The sequence below is a fragment of the Agelaius tricolor genome, unplaced genomic scaffold (assembly GCF_023055355.1).
Source record: "Agelaius tricolor isolate 1412-34295 unplaced genomic scaffold, bAgeTri1.0.p SCAF_49, whole genome shotgun sequence".
Taxonomy (NCBI): Eukaryota; Metazoa; Chordata; class Aves; order Passeriformes; family Icteridae; genus Agelaius; species Agelaius tricolor.
In genome coordinates, this window is record NW_027269309.1 from 2,406,285 (window position 1) to 2,426,132 (window position 19,848).

General features: G+C 41.1%; 1 protein-coding gene across 8 annotated transcripts in view; it reads left to right on the forward strand.

Annotated features, from left to right (window-relative positions):
* Window positions 1-2,510: 2,510 nt before the first annotated feature.
* RBM12 (RNA binding motif protein 12) overlaps window positions 2,511-19,848 on the forward strand; it is a 28,433-nt gene continuing 11,095 nt past the window's right edge. Inside the window, exons 1-3 of one of the 8 annotated variants that reach the window (XM_071455437.1) lie at window positions 2,511-2,672; window positions 5,417-5,499; window positions 9,951-14,507. In XM_071455437.1, coding sequence (XP_071311538.1) covers window positions 9,973-12,612 — 2,640 coding nt within the window. In that variant the 5' untranslated portion in view covers window positions 2,511-2,672; window positions 5,417-5,499; window positions 9,951-9,972 and the 3' untranslated portion in view covers window positions 12,613-14,507. Of the gene's footprint in view, window positions 2,673-2,836; window positions 2,976-5,416; window positions 5,500-9,950; window positions 14,508-17,039; window positions 17,157-17,470; window positions 17,635-19,848 lie in introns of those variants that run through there. The other 7 variants (XM_071455441.1, XM_071455442.1, XM_071455438.1 and 4 more) reach the window with 7 other exon arrangements.

Sequence of the window (19,848 nt, forward strand, 5' to 3'; positions counted from 1 at the left end):
GAAATGACTAAACACAATTCATCAGTCTGAGAAGTTGTGGTAGTCTGGTGAAGTTTTCACTGACTGGAAAATATCTCCCATTTTTAAAAAGGGAAATATGGAAGCTTTGGGGAGCTACACCTGCCTGACTCTCCTCTGACTCTCTCTGTCCTGTGACATCAGTCATGGGCCAACTGTTTCCAGTCAAATTGTATCTGCTAACATGTATGCTCTGTGCTTTGAAATGGTACAGTTTCCCAGTGCTGAGTGCCAAAAAACTGGCCTGAGACCTCTACTATTGGCAGCTTTGATGAAATTTCAGGCTGGTGAATAAGGTCCTGCACTAGAAGGAAGAAAATGCCAGTTTTTAAAATGGACAATGTGAGTGGCTGGGAAAAATCATCCCTCTGACAGCTGATCCAAATCAGAGTCATAAAAAAGGCAGGTACAAGATGCTCTTATAAGAAGCAAAGCTCATACTAATGTACAATCAGAGCGGGCTTGTGCTAAATAGGCATAGTAAAACCAACAAAGTGTTTGATTCTAAGAGTACCTACACAGGATCATCAAGCCAGATCATATCTGACAGGTTTTAAGTAGAGATTGAGATGAGGAATGAAGAGAGTATTTCTGAGAGACTCTGTGAGGATTATTTCTCTTGAACAGTTTTCTAAGTGATTTGGAAACAAGATTTGTGATTGACATGTAGTTATTGGAAAGGAAAACACAAAGTAGTATGACTCATTTAGCAAACTGAGTTAATTCATCCAAACCTTAGATGAAGGAATAGGTTTAGAGGCTGTATTTATGGAATGGTACCTTTAGGGTCTGGAGAAGCAAAGAACCCTGGATTTGTGGGGTAATACTTCCAGACTAATGGTGCAGCAAAACTAATATTGCAAGGAGGAAAATATATTTATTTAATATGTGCAATTGCCACAGTGGATGCTGGTTTCCTCAAGCTTTACTTTAAAATGTCTTGTGTAAATTTTCTTCCCCTGGTTGCATACCTAACACCTTTCTTCAGTTTTGATTTAGGTAAAGGAGACATAAATTAGTGTGCTCCCAGTGGTTTCCTAGTGTCTAATAAAGGAAAAACCCATTATTTTCTAATGCTTTTTTTCCTCTGCCTTTCCCCACATGCATGCTACAGGGAAAACACTGGACATGGTTACATGATCCCTTGTCCTGTAACCTTCTGTCTATAAATGTTTTGCTTTCCACAGATACTTTCCTCTTGTTGTTGGTAACTATCTGCATCATGCTGCTGACTTGTCTTTGGTACTCTTGGTCCCTTGGCATGCTCCTAATGGTCCACACAGTAAACCTCAAAAGTATCTTCACCATACTTTTTTTGAACAACAGAAATTAACGTGGTGACTCATCACATTGCACAAAAGCTGAAAAGTCTTATTTTTCCTCTGACCTGGGGTATTCCAGCACTGTCCTTTTGTTATCCCACACTGTCTCCCCACTGCAGGGTGGCTGGTGCAGCTTGGGAAGTGCTATGGTGTCACAGAGTGAAGCCCTGAGCTGCAGATGGTCCTGCCACCCCTCGCATGCTGTAGGCAACCAGCTCTCCAGGGAGGCTGGCAAGCCTGGCTGTTGATGCCTCTGGTGACTTCAATCACCTGCTTTTCTGGGCTGTGTCAGGGTGCATGGTGACACTATCTATTGTCACTAGTGCTATAGAAAGGTGAACTACTGGATACTGCCCACACTTGCCTAGACGGGAAGGAGATATTAGCTTGGCAGAACTGGTATTTTCAGGCCATCTATTATCATAAATATCAAATAGAATACAAAATCTAAAACTGGGGTTAATAGGGAGAAGATAAGCACATGTGTGCTGTTGCCTGGGAGGGGATGAGAGTAGTAAAGTAGAATTTGAGACTAAAAAGAAGGGATATACAGGAAAATAAATGGAGTGGGGATGATTGTGCTGCTGAGCAACCAGCAACCCCACGCTGGATCCCTCCACCTCAGGAGAGCACAACCGTGACAATCTGTTGGTTTTTACCCCTTAAGAGAAACTAGGGCCAAAGTTAACTGAGTTGTTGAACTCCAACATTCACTGCAAAAGCATTTGCAAAGGCAGGCAATTTTTTATTTTTAACCGTTTCTTGCAGAGGACTAAACGGGTGTTTTTTCCATTGGAAATGGCTGGTGCTGCTATGCCTGTGTCCGTTGAAGCGCAGTGACGGAGAACCCAGAAGAGTCCGGAGGTCCTGAGCTCAGGGCACTGCCTGGTTATCAGTGTTGCATTCAGTCAAGCAGAGGAGACAATCACAGCACGGGGCATCGGCTCCCAGGAATCTTTCATTTTTATTCTGCAACTTGGTCGTACATCCAGAGGTTAGAAACAGCTGCTCTCAGGGTTGTTTCCTTCGTTATTAGTTCAATGCTCTCCCGGAGCCCCCGTTCCCTCAGCAACAGTCCTCAGCGGCGCCGCACGCGCAGTGCAGGCACCACCCCGGCCCCGCCCAGTCCAGCGCACGCGCCGTCCGCCCGCGCGCGACCCCGCCTTCGCCGTGCCGCCCGCCCGTCCTCCACGCCGCCCGGCCCCCGCCCCCCAGCGGCGCCGCATCGCGGCGGCCATTTTGTGCGGCTGCGGTCGGTGCGCGGGGCTCGGCGCGCCGCGGGCCCGGTGGGGGTGGCTCCGTTCTAACCCTTTTTCCCGTACAGATCCCTCGGTAAGAGCGCGGCGGCGCCCGGGCAGGCCGGGCCGCCTGCCCGATCCGGCGCTGCGGGCCCGCGGCGCGGCGGGGAGACTGGGAGGGAGGCCGGGCGGGCGCGTCCCCGCGCACAAAGGGCCGGGCCGGGCCGGGCCGGGCGGCGCCTCCCGCCTGCGGCCCCGGGGCGCCGAGCGGGGCCGCTCCCGCCTCGCCGCAGCCCGGCGCGCTGAGGCCCGCGGCTCGGGCCGGCCCCGGCCGCTCCCCCGTCCCTGACTCCCTGTCGCCGCCCGCGCACGCCGGCCCGCGGAGCTGCGCGGGCAGGTGAGTCTGTGCGGGCCGAACGCAAGCGCCGCGGGCCCATCCGGCGGGGGCGGCCGAGTGACCTTGCGGCGGCGCCGGGGCCCGAGCCGGGGCACGGGCCGCATGGCGGGGGCTGTGCCGGAGCCCGAGGCGGGGATTTAACGGGTCCGGAGCGGCGCCCGGTGGGCCGGGTGCGGCGGGGCGTTCTGCGGTCCCGTTGTCGGCGCGGGGCCCCGGCGTGTCTGAATCTCGGGGGTGCTGAGGCGGGGCGGCTGCGCCTTGCCCCGCCCCGCCCCGGGGGACGAAGCGAGGCAAGTACTCCGCACCTTGCGGAGAGGAAGGTCCCCGGTGTCTGCGGCGCTACCAACGCTCGTCGGTTGTACCCTATAAACACCAGCAGAGTTGCTGTTCAATAAAGTCGCTTCTGCTAGAAAAAATCAGCTCCGCTAAAAAAACCCAAAACGACCGAACAGCAACAACCAACCAAACAAAATACCATCCCACTCCCCCAAGATCGATAAACGAAAAAATAAAAAAAACCCTTAAAGCCACCTTTCCAAGAAAAAAAAAAAAAACCCAAAGCGAATTAGCGTTTAAATGAGCCCCGGGAATACACACTGTGAGTTTTCTTTCGATAAAACCTTCTGGCTCTGGTTTTACTCACTCCTAAATTTACTTGTTATTCTTAGTGGTTTATTTCCCCACCTTGATCTACTGGTGTTAGGCAGGCAAATCGGCTGGTTGTTTTCTTGGTGGATTCCTCTGGTTAAATAATTTGTTGTGTGTACAGTGGATGCTGGATCTTTCTGTACAGCGGACAGGGTCTTGTGGAGGTTTCTCCAGAGAACTCTCAGAGATGGGGTGCCAGCTCTATGTGGGAACACTTGTGCTCTAGCTGGTGCTTGTCTAGTTAATGTGCTCTTGTGTATTCTGTTGATTGGAAAGGTTATTTTTGCCTACAGAAGGCATGGATGGTTTTCTTTAAAGTTGAGAGATGTGACACTTGAAATGAAAAGTAGATGGTATTTGGTGAAGAAGTTAAACATAGCAAAGTGGAGTTTTGCTCCTATTCTGAATGCTGCCTGGTTTTGTTTGTGTTGTCTTAGTCCACTGCAGATCTTCAGCTTGTTTTCAGTGTTGTGAAGGGGAACATGGTTGTTATACTGGAAATCCATCTAATGATTTAGGCTTTTCTTCTTAATGGGAAGTTCCTTGTGCATGAAAGATTTATCTGCTGCTTGAAGCAGGTGTGGTTTTGCATGAAATGGTTTTTCAGGTGGTTGCATTTCTTTCTTTCTTTGTAAACTGCTGGTTGGCACTGCTATACATGAAACTATGTAGTTGAGTCCTTCTAATGCAGGATTGCATGTTTCTCTTAAAGGTCTAATAAACAAAAGTCTTATTTTTCTAAATGTGTTTGCCATTTTAATGTAAGTGTAGTGTTATCTTTCTCACTTGTAAGTCTGCCATTAATGTCCTGGAAGATATGTGAATAGTTACGCTTGTTTTAATTCTCTCTGTTAGGGAGTTTGTGAAGGGTTTGTTAGTACTTCTTGCTCTAAGTTCACTTCGATAATGATGCTTGTAACGGAAACCAGCTTATTGGGGTTGTGTGAGAAGGAGGCAGTTATCTGTTCTTAGTGAGATTCATTCCTCAATGACTTTCCAAAGAATCACAGTTTTAGTGTGAGGTGGTCTGCCAAGTAATGAAAGAGCAAAAGTTTTCCATCCTATCTTTCAATACAAAATACTTGTGTTGCCACTTAAAATGCTTGGCTTTTTTCTTGAGTTGTAAACCTGGGAAGATAATTTTTATAAAGGAATGAAAAAAATGGGCATTTGATGAGGATTTGAGTAATGAAATGGCAGATTACAAATAAAAGTAAAGTATCTTATGGGAGTTCTTGCTGTGTGCTCTGTGGAATTGACTGCATAGACATGGCTGTGAAATGTCACCTAGTTTTACTTAGATAGTGTGACTCTTGAAGAATTCTTCAGGTGCAGTTCTGGGGTGGTTTTCTTAGGCATGGCTTACTCTACCTTACTTTGTTCAAGTAAGTAGATGCACCATTGGAGGAAAGAATACCATTATTAATGGAGCAGGGTTTGGTAAAATTCAGGGCTTTCAAGTATTTAACTCTTGTTCTTTGCCTTTGAAAGAGAGATTTTTTTCACCTGTTGGTGATAGGAAAATTTGAAATACTCTTAAAATGCTTTCTGGCTCTTTCTATAGTCTTTGTGGAAGGCATTTATGTCTTGAAACCATACAAAAGCTCTACAATGCAATTGCCAGTAAGTCATATAGAGATAATTTATAGAAAATGCACCCTTATGATTCTTTTATGTTGCAGTGCCTTGTGGTGGTTGCAGGTTTGAAATTCTGTGTATACAGTTCTTTGTGGACTGTTACTGCTGTTGTGTTGCCTGCATTGATTTTTGCCTCCATTTATTCTTTATTGCAGTCTAAAAGTTGGTTTTAATTGGTTGCCCACAGGATTGGCTTGGCTTCTGCTACTTGTTAAGAAAAAAACATCTGTCTTTGCAGGTAAGAGCTTTTGAATTGAAGACTTCTTTTAATGCATATTGAGTATATCCTAAGAAACACATGAAGCTTTTGGAATCAGTAAATTTGTGTCAAAAGACTTGAGTCAAATAATCTATAGCTTGTCTACTCACCACCGGTGATGGTTGTTTTGGCAATGTTTTTCTTGTAAACAGAATTTTCTGCCAAACTAATGTTTTGTTGTTTCATCAGCATGTGGTAGACTGGAACACTCGCCGTTTATTTTGCACTGTTGGCAAATGCAGTTACTTTGCTGCAAGCCACAGGTCTGTGTGTTTGTAATTGTTGGAGCGTAGAAGTGTACATCAATTGGTTCTAATTAGGTTTTGCAGTACTTAAAGGGGTCAGATAGTTTTGAATTGGCTCCAGGATGACTATAACAGGTTGATTTTAGCCTTAAGTAAAAGACAAAACTGTAGTTTGCAGTTTTAACTTTTGTGAGACAGTTCATACTTAAAATTCCTCCTACAGTACCAGTATTCCTGCAGTTCTTAGTCTTCAGTCAAGAATTGCCAAATATGTTTGTGTGTGTGTGTGTGTGTGTGATGTGGGTATTGTACTTTAAATACTTCCCAGGGACTAGGAGGAATCTTCTGAACTTTTCTATTGCAAAATCCATACATCTTAAAAGGCTAGTCTGGTGTGTTTACAAATTTATATGTATGACCCAAATTATTATTATTTTACTAATGAGCACATTGATGAGATAAATAGCATTGTTATCTTTTACACTTTTTTTCCAGTGTAACATCAACATTTTTAAAGATATTACTGTTAAGACATGTTAAAATGCATCAAATGAGTTTTATCAGGTTGGTTGTCAGCAGCCTGTAAATCTCCAGATTTGATCACAGCTTGCTAATGGGGATGGATTGTCCATAGTACACTCGTAGGATGTTGTCTTTCCACAAATACATGAAACGCAAAAAATGGCAATAAAACCCACTTTTGCCTTGAAGTACCTTTTTGTACTCGGAAAAAAGCAGCCTGAGAACTGACAGCCCAACAAAAAGCCTTCAGTGCTTGCTGAAATGATGTGTGGCCTTTTTTGTGTCTGAAGTTAATGTTGCCTCTGCATGTGCTGGTCTCTGCAAGTCAACAGTGAAATATTTGAGCAGGCTTTGCATTTTCATTACTTGGAAAATTTGAGCAAGTGGGTTATTGTCTCCTAACTGCATTTTGGTAAAAATGTGGTTTGTGAGTGTTTAGAAATTTAAAATTTGGCCCTTTTTGTCCTTGAGATTTTTCTGTAAATAACAGAACTGACACTACTACTTTGTCTAAGTATCAAAATTCTGAAAAAATGAAGCAGCTGTGTTACATGTTCCTTTATCAAAAATATTTGATTAGTCAAGTCCTTAATATTCTTTTTATTCAGACCATGGTATTGTCAGCTCTTGCTTCACATTAAACAAGCATTTGCTTAATACTCTGCATGGAATTAACTACACTGAAGTCATTGCAGAGAGGTTTTTTAGTAATTATATGCCTAAGCAGCTCTTTAGATTTTTTTGTCAATAGTGATTTAGTGGATCTGGATAGAGTACTTAGTAACAAGACTTCAAGTACTCTCTTAGCATTTATTATGAAGTTTTGAATTTAATGCAAAACTGAAAGATTTGCATTTTCCCAGAATTTATGTAAGTGTTCAAATGCTTGAACTCTTCTGTGACTTCATCTGTTGATTTGTCCTCTGTCCTGAAACAATTTATAAGTGCAGTTATCTAGCAGGTGTCGGTTCTGCTAAAGAAAGTAAGGTGTTCCAAAGCAGCAGACCTTAGTACAAGGTCTTCCCACACCTTCCCAAGTTGCCTTTGTTCAACCAATGGCTATATCAGATTGTCATCCCTTTTGGATTGAGGAAATAGCTAACAGTAGTCTCTCACTTAACACAAGATGCTTCAAATGTCTTTAACTTCTGATACATAAAAATTTCTGAAACTAATTTCTATCTGTAATAGGTAGTAGAAGAAATCTAAATCTCCTGGCAAGATTTGCTTTTAGTAGTACTCCAGTTTTGAATGCATAGGTGCTAAGCCAGGGATATTTTTATACTGCTTGCTTGCCTCAGGATCATCTAATTCAGAAGCAATCCTGTAGCACAACGTAAACCTTAGGTTTACAATACTCTTTAATATAGCTTCTTAAAGGTGGCAGAATTTTAATTTTAACTTTATTTTGGAGATTGTCATCAATGCTAGGCAAGTTTAAAATAAAACAACAGAATCATTATAAAGCACTACTTTTTAAAACAGTCAAAAAGTCTTAGATATGTTTTTAGATGTTTTAGATAGCATAGGTAGTCCTTACTTTGACTTCTGTTTTTTTTTTTTTTTTTCCTCATGGGCAAGTTATTTTGTTGTTGGAAAATGACTGGGCAGTGAATTTTATTTTCAGATTAAATGTAATTCCACTGTAAGAGCTAAAGGCAAGGATGTTGCTTCTGTTGCCTCACCATGGAGATGAGAAAGTTGCTTTCAAAAAAATTATCCCCAGTTTAGTACAGTATAAGTCTTAGTATAGTATAAGCCTTTCTCTTGCTGTCTTTCCTTGGTGGAATAGGGGTTTTCTTAGTGGTGGTTTTTCTTTATTTTCTTAATCTTATATTATGAACTGCAAGGATGGTGCAGTAAGGAATCCAGTATTCATGCACAGTGACTAAAGCCGCAGAACTGACTTTGTGCAAATGGACTTGTTTGCTGCTTCCTTGAGGGAGAAAGACCCTCCACACTTTTCTGGTGTCTGTTGATAGTTGTGGGGCAATGCCCTATAATACCCCAGGATGTTGCTTGAGTTCATTAGTGTTTTGAAGGACTTACCTCTGGTGTGTTGGTCAACAAACCAAAATACTTAAGGACACATTTTAGTAATCCGAGGTTCCATTATGCAAGCAAAAGAATTGTTACTTCTTCACCCTGTAAAAGAATTGTTACTCTTGTTTTCATTAAGTACTGGATTCAGCCTTACCTGATTAAATTGTGGCTTTACCTAGTCATTCAAGACTTGTCTTCTCTAATGTGTTTGGATGACCTGGACAGACAAATGGAGCCAACTTAGAGATTTGACTGTATGCTGGGAGATGGTTATTGATTGTGGTTGGTCAGAGCTTTGGTAGTAGCTGGGAGTCTTTGATGCATAGCTTTGTGGTGTTGCACTGGGGCATCTGGTTGGACTTGGTCTTTAAGGTCTTTTCCAGCCTAAACAGTTCTGTGATCTGGTTCATCCTTGATTTCAAATGATGAGTTAACACTACTGGTATGTGACTTAGGGGAGCTTTGGAGATCTTCCATACAGATACTGAACTGGCTTGTACTTAGGAAGTCCAGAAGTTTCAGAGATTAAGTGGCTCAAGTGAAGCATGGTGCTATTGCTGATGGTTTAGGATGAGAGACTGGCTTCTGAGATGTTGAATTGTGCTAATATTATTTGATATCATGCTTTCAGCCTTTGCTGAAGGTTTGCCTAAGTGACAACTATCTAGTTTCCTCTTTATATTCAATTTCTGATATGAGCTTGGACTTCTGAGGTCACAAGGTAACTGTTCAGATCTAGCTGTTCAGAATTACCTTAAGCATCTACTAATGCCAGCTGTGGAGATAAAATTCATTTACTTACATCTGAGATGTAAGCGGTCATGGTAGACAGAATATCTGCAACTTTTAAAAAATACCTTGTTTTTGAAAATTGTGAAGGTCATATATCTATCTAGATATGCATAGATGTTAATTTAATTTAGGTGAGGTCTCTATTGTCACAAAATGTCTGGGGCTGGTTTATAATAGCAAGCTTCAGGTCACCTGGACCTCTTGCCTTTGCTAGGGGAAAAAACATCAGGTCAGTATAATATAGATGCTCCCTGTCAGGATGTCTTGTGAGTCTCACAGTTGCTAGTTGTCCATAATGGGTTTTTGTTCTTTACCAACCCACTGTTATGTTTCTAATTGTCTTCACCTGGCAGGAGGTAAAATCCTTCCCCAAATTAAAGGGAACTGTTTGTTTCCCATAGCTGTGCAGAATTTTTCAGCCACATTGTCAGGTACAGTGGATAACATATCAGGGTAATGGTAAATTAATTTTGTTTTGTCTGGCTAAAATACTCCTTTTGCTTACATTCCATTAATGAACTACTGATGTAATAGTTACGATTTTTGATGTTCCTTTGTTTTTTTTAACTGACACTTGTGGGTCTTAGTATAACAGCTATTTTGGAATTTCTAGTGCAAAATGTATACTGATTGTGTTGATAAATGTTTAATACTTCAGTCTGTATGAAGTAAACAAACATGAATAAGGAACTTGGAGTATAAACACGCTTAATATTTGCAAGATGTTATTAGGTGTATATAAACAAATATAGTAGATGGTGTCTGTAGGTAATTGCATGGTGCCACGAACAGTAGTCTGACATAGCCGTTGCCTTTTCTCATCTGCAGGTGTGTGTTGTTTCAGCGCAGCATGGCTGTGGTCATCCGCTTGCAAGGTCTCCCGATTGTGGCGGGGACCATGGACATTCGCCACTTCTTCTCTGGATTGACCATTCCTGATGGGGGCGTGCATATTGTAGGGGGTGAACTGGGTGAGGCTTTCATCGTTTTTGCCACTGATGAAGATGCAAGGCTTGGTATGATGCGCACAGGTGGTACAATTAAAGGGTCAAAAGTAACGTTGTTGCTGAGCAGTAAAACTGAAATGCAGAACATGATAGAGCTCAGTCGTAGGCGTTTTGAAACTGCCAATCTAGATATGCCACCAGCAAATGCTAGCAGGTCAGGACCACCACCTAGTTCTGGAATGAGTGGAAGGGTTAACTTACCTACTACTGTACCTAACTTTAATAATCCTTCTCCTAGTGTAGTAACTGCTTCTACTACTGTGCATGAAAGCAATAAAAACATATCCACATTTTCTACTGCCAGTATTGGCACTGCACCTCCAAATCTTGGGAGTACCTTTGGTAGTCCAACATTTAGCTCAACCATACCTAGCACAGCATCCCCAATGAACACAGTACCTCCTCCACCAATCCCTCCTATCCCAGCTATGCCATCTTTGCCACCAATGCCTTCTATTCCCCCTATACCTGTTCCACCTCCTGTACCCACACTGCCTCCTGTTCCTCCAGTTCCTCCAATACCCCCTGTGCCCCCTGTACCTCCAATGACGCCTCTGCCTCCCATATCAGGAATGCCTCCTATGAATCCTCCACCTGTAGCACCCTTACCCACTGGAGTGAATGGGTCTGGAGCAGCAGTGAATATGAACAGCGGCTTGAATCCATTGTTTATTGGTCCCATGAATCCTGTAAATCCTATCCAGATGAATTCTCAAGGTAGTGTCAAGCCAATTCCAATCAATCCAGATGATTTGTATGTCAGCGTTCATGGAATGCCCTTTACTGCAACAGAATCTGATGTGAAAGACTTTTTCCTTGGGCTTCGTGTGGATGCAGTCCATATGCTGAAGGATCATGTAGGTCGAAATAATGGAAATGGACTAGTTAAGTTTTTTTCTCCTCAAGATACATTTGAAGCACTGAAGCGAAACAGAATGCTGATGATTCAGCGCTATGTTGAAGTTAGTCCTGCAACAGAGAGACAGTGGGTAGCTGCTGGAGGCCACATAACTTTCAAGCAAACCATGGGTCCCTCTGGGCAGGCACATCCTCCTCCCCAGGCTCATCCTAGGTCCAAATCTCCCAGTGGACAGAAAAGGTCGCGGTCAAGATCTCCCCATGAGCACGGTTTCTGTGTTTATTTGAAAGGTCTTCCCTTTGAATCAGAGAACAAACATGTGATAGATTTTTTTAAAAAGCTGGATATAGTTGAGGACAGCATTTATATAGCTTATGGACCCAATGGGAAGGCAATTGGGGAGGGGTTTGTTGAATTTAGGAATGAAGCTGATTATAAAGCAGCTTTGTGTCATCATAAGCAGTACATAGGGAATCGCTTCATTCAGGTACATCCAATTACTAAAAAGGCAATGTTAGAAAAGATAGATATGATTCGTAAAAGATTGCAGAACTTCAGCTATGACCAGAGAGAAATTTTGATGAATGCGGAGGGAGAATCAGGCTTGCCAAAACTGTGTGCGCATATATCTAATATTCCATACAATATAACAAAAATTGAAATACTTCAGTTTCTAGAGGGACTGGCAGTGGAAGAAAACTCTGTACAAATTCTTCTTGATAATAATGGGCAAGGTTTAGGACAAGCACTGGTTCAGTTTAAAGCTGAAGATGACGCTCGTAAGGCAGAACGCTTGCACCGTAAAAAGCTGAATGGAAGAGATGTTAATTTGCGTTTGATAACTGTAGAAGAAATGAGAGATATTGAGAGAAACCCAGCATCTCAAGGAAAAAAGATCCTGAAAATACCGATCCAGGGAAATGCAGCTGTGCCAGGAGCACAGGGCCCTGGTGGGGATGAGCATGCCTTCTTGGGGGGAAATGCTAAAGAAGCAAATAATGGTCCTCCGTTTAATTTCCCTGGTAATTTCAGTGGGTCTGGCACATTTGGTCCCCCTTTACCGCCACCTGGAATAGGTGGCTTTCCTGATTCTAGACCAGGGATACCAACAGTTGCAGCTAGTGGTTTACCTGGTGCAAGTATTGAGGTACCAGGTTTTGCAGGTGGTCCTGCTAATTTGAGTGGACCAGCAGGTTTTGCAGGGGGTCCTCAGACATTTGGTAATGGTCCTGGCAATTTAAGTGGGCCCCCTGCCTTTGGTGCTGGTCCTCCAGCAATTGCTAGCGGTCTTGGACATTTGAGTGGACCTCCAGGGTTTGGACCCGGACCAGGAAATATACATATTGGTGGACCCCCAGGTTTTGGAACAGGGTCTGGGAAGCCAGGGCCAACTGTCATTAAAGTGCAGAATATGCCCTTTACCGTTTCGGTGGATGAAATTTTGGATTTCTTTTATGGTTACCAAGTGATCCCTGGTTCAGTGTGCTTAAAATATAATGAAAAAGGCATGCCCACTGGAGAAGCAATGGTTGCATTTGAGTCTCGTGATGAAGCTATGGCAGCTGTTGTTGATTTAAATGACAGGCCTATAGGTTCCAGAAAAGTAAAACTTGTATTAGGGTAGCTGTTCATCAAGTAGTTGTAGAATAGATATTCATAGTGCTGTGACAAATGCATCTGGATTGGTTTTTATAGTATTTCCAGGATAGAACCTGTGGATTGTTTAAATTGTAAAACAGATGGGTTTTGATAAGACAGAGCACTGGGTTAGCCATTACATGAGAAACACTGCAAGGAGAGAGGTGTGGTGGATTTTCCTCGTACAAATATGTGGAGAAGCTGGACAGATTCTTATTCGTCATAAAAGTTTGGTAAACTCTTCCGGACACAGTGCTTATTGCGAAACTGAGATTGGTTTGACATAGTTTTGGATAAGGGAAATAGATGAAGTCAGTGAAGCTCTTCAGTGGTGTTCTTGTAAGCCATTGTAAATTAGATAGCTATTTTTAGATTTGGTTATAAGCTGGCTGAATTCGCTTTGTTCACAGGTCAAAGCTTTGTTTCAAGTCCTGATTTTATTCTGCGACTGAATGAATTCTCAGTGTACACAGATCAATTGTTTTGTGTATGTATCTTTATTTTTTCCAGAATTCTCACTGTATGAACAGTTGAATTATGCCCTTTGCTGATGTGTCTACCAAACTAATTCCTATGAGTATGAGCAGAATCGTTCTGTAAAATTCAAGCTGTTCTGTGTGGTATAACCTTTAGTTATTTATATATTGCAATTATAACTGTGCAGAATAAGACTTTTGCCACAAGTATAGCTAACCTCAACATAAATCATATGAGTTTTATAGTACATTTAAAATGTTTTCAGTTGAAAATAATCATTATTGTTTAAGTAGCTTGATTTGTTAGGATTACACAAATCAGTTGAGAAAGGATCTTTGACACTAGTTGGATATTGGTGTTTCTCGCATGTCTCTTGAACTCCTCACATAGAGTCTCTGCTAAGAGAACCAAAGTGGTGATTATTAGTAGAAGATTGGAGTCCATATAAAGTTTTAAATTAGGTTATAATGGAAGAAACTTGTATCTTCAGTAACTCTGTTGTGAATTACTGCTGTGGGTGAATTCAGAGATAAAATTTATTTTTCTCCAAAAATTGAAAGTACTGAGTTTACTATATATTTTTGCAATAAAGTTGTGCTGTTGTATTCAAAGTCTGTAAAGAGTTGCCATTTTCTTTTTTGTGCAGTGAAACCTTCCATAGAAAAACAGAGAAATGGAAAGGAAGTAATTACGCAAGTGAAAAGTAGAATTTTTTTGGTTCATCCTTGCTTGGCTTATGATAAATTTTAAGACTTGGGCATTGCCTGAAAAAAAATCCTGCTATTCCCTGCAAATCATTGTACTTAAACATAGCAAACTTCAAACTGTTCTTGGTTTTTTTTGACAAAGAAAAACACTGCTTTTTGGTGTTGCATTCCATGGAACACTGAAGTGCATGGGCAGGCAAAATTGAGAGGTGCAAGTGGCAACAGTTTTATTCATGTGGTGTGTAGGAGAGATTTGCAAACCTGTGCAGCGCTGCGTCCTGAGAGGATTTCACAGTACAGGAATCCGTGGAAGGATTGTATAAAGGTGTACTTCAATAAAGAGGCCGGTTGCATTACACAGATGCTTCTGTAATTCATTAGCATAATTTTGTTTTGACAGATTACTAGGTGGTCCCAACTTTGGAAAAGTTATGTGATTTGTATATACTGTTTAAAATTAAGCCTCCTGTTAATAAAACTGTCTGTCTCTGAAGCTTCATGTTATGCATTTCAACAGTCTTTGGGAGTAACGTTTCAACAGCAGATCTTTGTTTCTTTCTTTTTTTTTCCCGACAGTCTGAAAGTACTCTTCCTGATGTCAGAAAGATGTGTGTGATTAGGAGTCAAGTCAGTTTATTTTAAAATTTTGCTCTTTGTTTTTTAAGCAACTTTTATTAAAGTTTCATACTATATTGGAGTTTTTTGGGTGCTTGTTTCTTCGTGTTTCTCATTAGAATAAAATTACTGAAAAGGAAAACTTGGCTTCATTGTTCACAGAATTGATTTAAGATATTAGTGTGTGTTGACTCACCAAAACTGGTGATAACTGCTTTTTCAAGTTCAAATGCATCACAACAATGCTTGCCTTGTTGTGAAATGTAATTAAACTACAGGTGTCTGGAATTAGAGACACAATTCTGTGTTACTGTCTTTTGATTTCACATTGTGATCCTCTTGGTAATGGATCCAAGGCTTCTAGTGTTTGTGTTAGACACAGCATATGCTGTGAAACATGCTTGTGTGCCTGTTCCTTTGGACTTGATAAAAGTGCAGGTTTGTTTTGGAAAGCTTTTTTCTGATTCTTGATTTTTCAGTATGGTCTAAAGATGTTTCAATGCTTATCTGAAAAAAAGCACAAACCAGAAAGCCTTGGGGGCTGGGAATGTTGACTTGTATGGAATGTTTAAATGGAGGATTTGGGGTGGGGCAGGGGCTCTTTGTTTTGCGAAGCAGTTGATTCTCCTTATCTTTTAGCATAAATCAGTTAGTAAATATCCCCTCTTCCTTAAGAGTAGGCTCTTGGAAAAAAATAGGAAGTCATAGCATGCTTAGGTTTTCTGTATGTATCAGAAACAGTACGTCAACTCAAATAGTTACAGTTGATCCTTTAAAACAGAGAGAAAAGTTCATTATCAAGGATCAATGCAAACTCTTTACTGTAACAATGTGGTTTCATGTTAGAAGTAGCCTTAAACTGCATGTTATGCTAAATTATGAGCAATACCCGTAGACTACCTGTCTAGAGTTCATAAAATTGCTTACTTAGCACTTGTCTGTATTCATAAACAGCCTTAAAATAGGGGGTAGGACCTCTGAGGTCCCATCTCCAGTGTGGAAGGTGTGAAACTACCGTTGGATATAACGCCCCAAGCTGATTGCTAGCGAGAGGTAGCAATAGACAGAATCAGCTGATGGATGCTGCTCAAATCCCCAGTTGTTTTGACCTGGATGCCTTGAGTGTCAGGAAGTTAACATCCTTGATGTCCCGATTTCTCCAAATAATGGCAAGAAGGTACTTGTGTTTATGTTACTGGCTAAGTTGATATTTTTAGCAGTTACTTATGTGTGTCTAAGTACTACTGCTGAAAAAAAAGTTGTGAATGTAACATTTTACCATGATTTGTTTAATGTATGGGGTTTTCCCTACCCTAAATAGTAATGTAATTAGTCAATTATAAAATTGTGACTTACATGAAAGAACTCAATAGTTGGGTGACAGTATGACTTAGTATTACCAAATTTCAAGCAGTTATCCATTAATGTCATAGTCAGATTTTGTTGGCATTCTGTAATATCAGCATTAAAACCAGTTCTTTACCAATGAATTGTTGCTATGGTCTGAATGTAGATTTATGAGATGTTTGAGGCTTTTTGGGTTTAAAGAAACCTGAAGGATGATTTAAGTAGCATTCCTTTCATAGCATGTAGTATTTTCCTTAAATGTCTATGCTCTGAATTTGTGTTGAGTGGAGAGAAAGAACAATGCAAAAATGAAGACTAGTTGTGTAGCAGATGACATTGAAGGTCTGCCTTTTAAAAATATATGTGCTGCTCAGTTCCACATTGCTCATGCTGTCCCTAAAGTCATTGGCTATACTCGGTGAAATCAACAGCTTGTTTTGCTGAGAGTATTTTGGAATGCTGAAGACTGTAGACTCTATAAAAAGTGTATGTTTCTAGTTTCTAGGCACACCAGTGGTGCATTAAATGTAAATAATGATTATGGTTTCTTTATTTTGTTTCTCCTTAGTCTTCTGCTGTGGTGGTTCCTAAGTTGCTGCTTGTAGCAAGTGCCGTTGACCCTCAGCAGGTTGTTCAGAGGCACTGAACTGTGTTGGCCTTCTGATCTGCAAAACTGAAACTACTATGTATTATGGACCATTTAAAACCTCTGGTTGGCCAATAGATCACTGTTTGAGAGCAGTTGGTTTAGGTTCGTTATTCAGATACATGGATTAGACCCTGAAACAAAGGATTGCAATTCCTGTTCAGTATGGACTCTAGTGGAAGAAAACAATTAGTTGCTATATTTGCTAATTGGTTAGAAAGAAACAGTTTTGAAACTGGACATATTAGGAAACATTTGGTTGGAGTTCAGGGAAATAGACAAATTAGTTTTATGTCGGTTTGCTGCTTTAGATGTGCATGTCTTTGAAAAGAAAATGAGATGCTAAATTCTGTTGCTGTAAGGTTTTTCATAAACTCTGCTTTGGCCTGGAGGCAGAGTTGCCAAATACATTTGGTTGTCTTTGCTCTTTTCCAGGTTTGCTGATGCTGCTTGCTGCTCTGTGGCTGTATTTTTTTTCATGGCTTTGGGAATACTGAGCTAGAGTTTGTGTACAGAAGGAGAGGAAGGGAGGCTGTTTAACGTTTCTGCAGGAAGAGTAACTTCAAAGTGTTCTCTTCCTATCTGTTTTTTTGCAGTGAGAATGAGATTGCAGTTCAAAGATTTGTTTTTTCCACAGTCTGGATTTTCCATGGAATGAAAACCTGTTGGTTGGTAGTACGCACATTGATTTGTGGCTGTGTACTGAAATCCACCTCTCTTTCCCTATGTCATGATCAGGTAGGTCTAACTGTGGCTAGTTTTCTATACGGATGACATTAGTAATTTTCTTGGAGCTTTGTTACTAAGTGGAATGTTTGGGTGTTGTTTGTGCAAGGAGTGTTTCCCACCTCCCTGACCTGGATGCTTTTCACTCCTGGCTATAAACACCAAAAGAAAAAAAAAAAAAACCAAAAAACAGCCCAGTTCTTTTTTGGTAGCTCCAGCCTGAACATGGGTGTCAGATGGTTTGGCTGTGATTCCTTTCCCTTGCTGGTATTCACTTCTGTGCGGATTCCTTTGTTATCATTCTGGGTTTGTTTGTGTATTCACAGCATGGCAGCTTCGGAGAGAATTAGCCAGATGAGTTCTACCTGAGTTCCTTTACTGCTTCTGCAGAGGCAAAGCTTACTCCCTTGTGGCTATCTTTCTTGTGTGTTCTCGTGTCTACGGCCTGAAATTCAAATGGTCTTACCTAGTTGCTTCCCAAATACCTTAGGTAAGCTTTCAGAAACAGGGAATGTGTTTTCTTTCACCATGAGTTCCACAAAATCAGTTTGTAACTCTGCATTTGCTATTCTCACATCAGTTTCACCATTTTCCTCAACTTTTGAGTTCTTTTGCTATGAATCAGCAATGAATTAGACCTGGTTGATCATAGTCAGGAAAAACTTTGGGGCCTGGAGTGGGGATTGCCCTTACGTTGCAGAGTACACAGGAGTGCTAATTTAATTTCCCTGTTAAGTTTAAAACCAAAAAGTAAGGACTTTTAAGGCTTTTACAGGGAAAATAGGAATTAATCATGCCTAAAACCATCTCTGGCATAGTGTGGCCTTTTGGGCTGGTCACTACTTCAGGAAGGCTGGTGACACTTACAGCTCTTTGTGTTGTAGTTACAGTGTGGTTAAACAAGGAATCGATTGGATTGTATGAGTCTGATTTCTGACTGTCTAAAGGAAGGGGGAACTTCCAGCTAGCAATTTCAGAGTTTGGAACAAATGGTTTAGTGTCGACTGTTTTCCATTGAATGTGAATATGTGGATGTAGCACTGCTCTATGTGACAGTAGAAAGCTTAGAAATGCTTTCTAGTCACTTAAGCAAATTTGGGGAGGAAAACAGTGATATAGTCAGAACCTAGACTACTTCAAGAATTCCTTTTAGATAATTTTGGTTGAGTGCCTTTTATGATGAAATTCACAGGATCTCTCTCATTAAAATTTGAAGCCTCTGTGTAGCACCCATTTGTTTAGTGACCTTGCTGTGGTGGCATTTGCCAGAATGTGCTTGTCAATGAGCTTTTTATGAAACTTCTTTGTTTTCAGCAGTATAGTCAAAGCACTGCTACTTGTTTTGATGGGAGGATGGATATGGGTTGTGGAAAGTCCTTGCTTGTTTGATCAGGAAGCTGAGCTCTGAAGTGAAAATGATGGTTGCCAGTACTTTTTCATTATTGGGCAAATGTTTCTAATACAAGGGCAGAATTTATAAACCATGTGTGTTTGAGCAACACTAGTGCAGCCAGCTATAAAAGTGAAGAGGCTCATTAAAAGTAACATTAGACACTGGCAGTTCACTGACTGAATGTATGGGAAATCCTGTTCTTTAAGGAGGGGAGGCAAAGTTATTAAATACCACAAATTCATCTGTCTAGAGTTCCCCCACTAGATTCCATTGTTGCAGAGCCAGTTTTCTGTGTTGCAGGTCCAGTCTTACGTGAATACATGAGAGTGTTTTTAATAGCACTTAGAGATCCCTTCAAATACTGACTTGAGTGCTCTTGGGAGGTATGTGTCCAGAGTGGTGGTGGTATAGCTAATTTGTCTCTCAGTAACCAGTATGCAAGTGGCAGAAAGTTTTCATCCTCACTTTAAGGGGACTTCAATTTTATCATCAGAGATGAGGCAGTAGGGGGGAAATTGAAAGGTTGAGGCCAAACCATCATGCTTTAGCTATAGTGAAAACAACAAGTGTTGCACTGATCTAATGAAGAATGGACATGGGTTCAGAAACTTCAGCACTGAGTTTGTGTGAAAAGGAGCACAATAAATCAGTGACTAAATACTTACATTCTTAAACTGATCTGAAATGTAAATTCAGCTGTTATGATAGAATGGATGAGATAGGTAATTGATCTAAATGAGTTGCTGTTAAACAGTTAAACTTGAGCTCTGCAGAGTCTTACGTTTTCTTAGATTGTAAATCAGAGTATTTTTGATGGTAAGTCTTTTTAAAGTTTTTTTTTTAAGACAACTGGTAGTTGTTATCACTTAAGTCATCATGTATATTTATTCTGGATGCATCTCTTCAAAAAGCCTTCCAGGTATATGTGGAAAATTACATGCACAACACCATGACCTACTGCACAAATGCCCTGAATTTTTTGAAGGCCTTTTTTTGTCATCCAAACACTTAGCCCGAACTTTGGGTAACTGACACTGTAGTTTTGTTAAGCCAATAACCCAAATGGCGCTTCTTCCTTGCAGCGCAAGCACTGCATTGTGCTACTTCTTTGAATGAGTAGGCAGTATTTGGCTACTTTCATGTCTCCAGGAACAGAAGACTTTGTAGTCTTTTCCTTCTGCGTGATAGCTTGTGTTACTTTTTGTATCAAATCTTGTCATTAGCTAGGTCTGTCAAAACAGCTTCAAGCAGAAGCGACAGTAAATTTTCTGAAACCTAAAATGCTTAGTTTTAAACTAAACAATAAGTGAA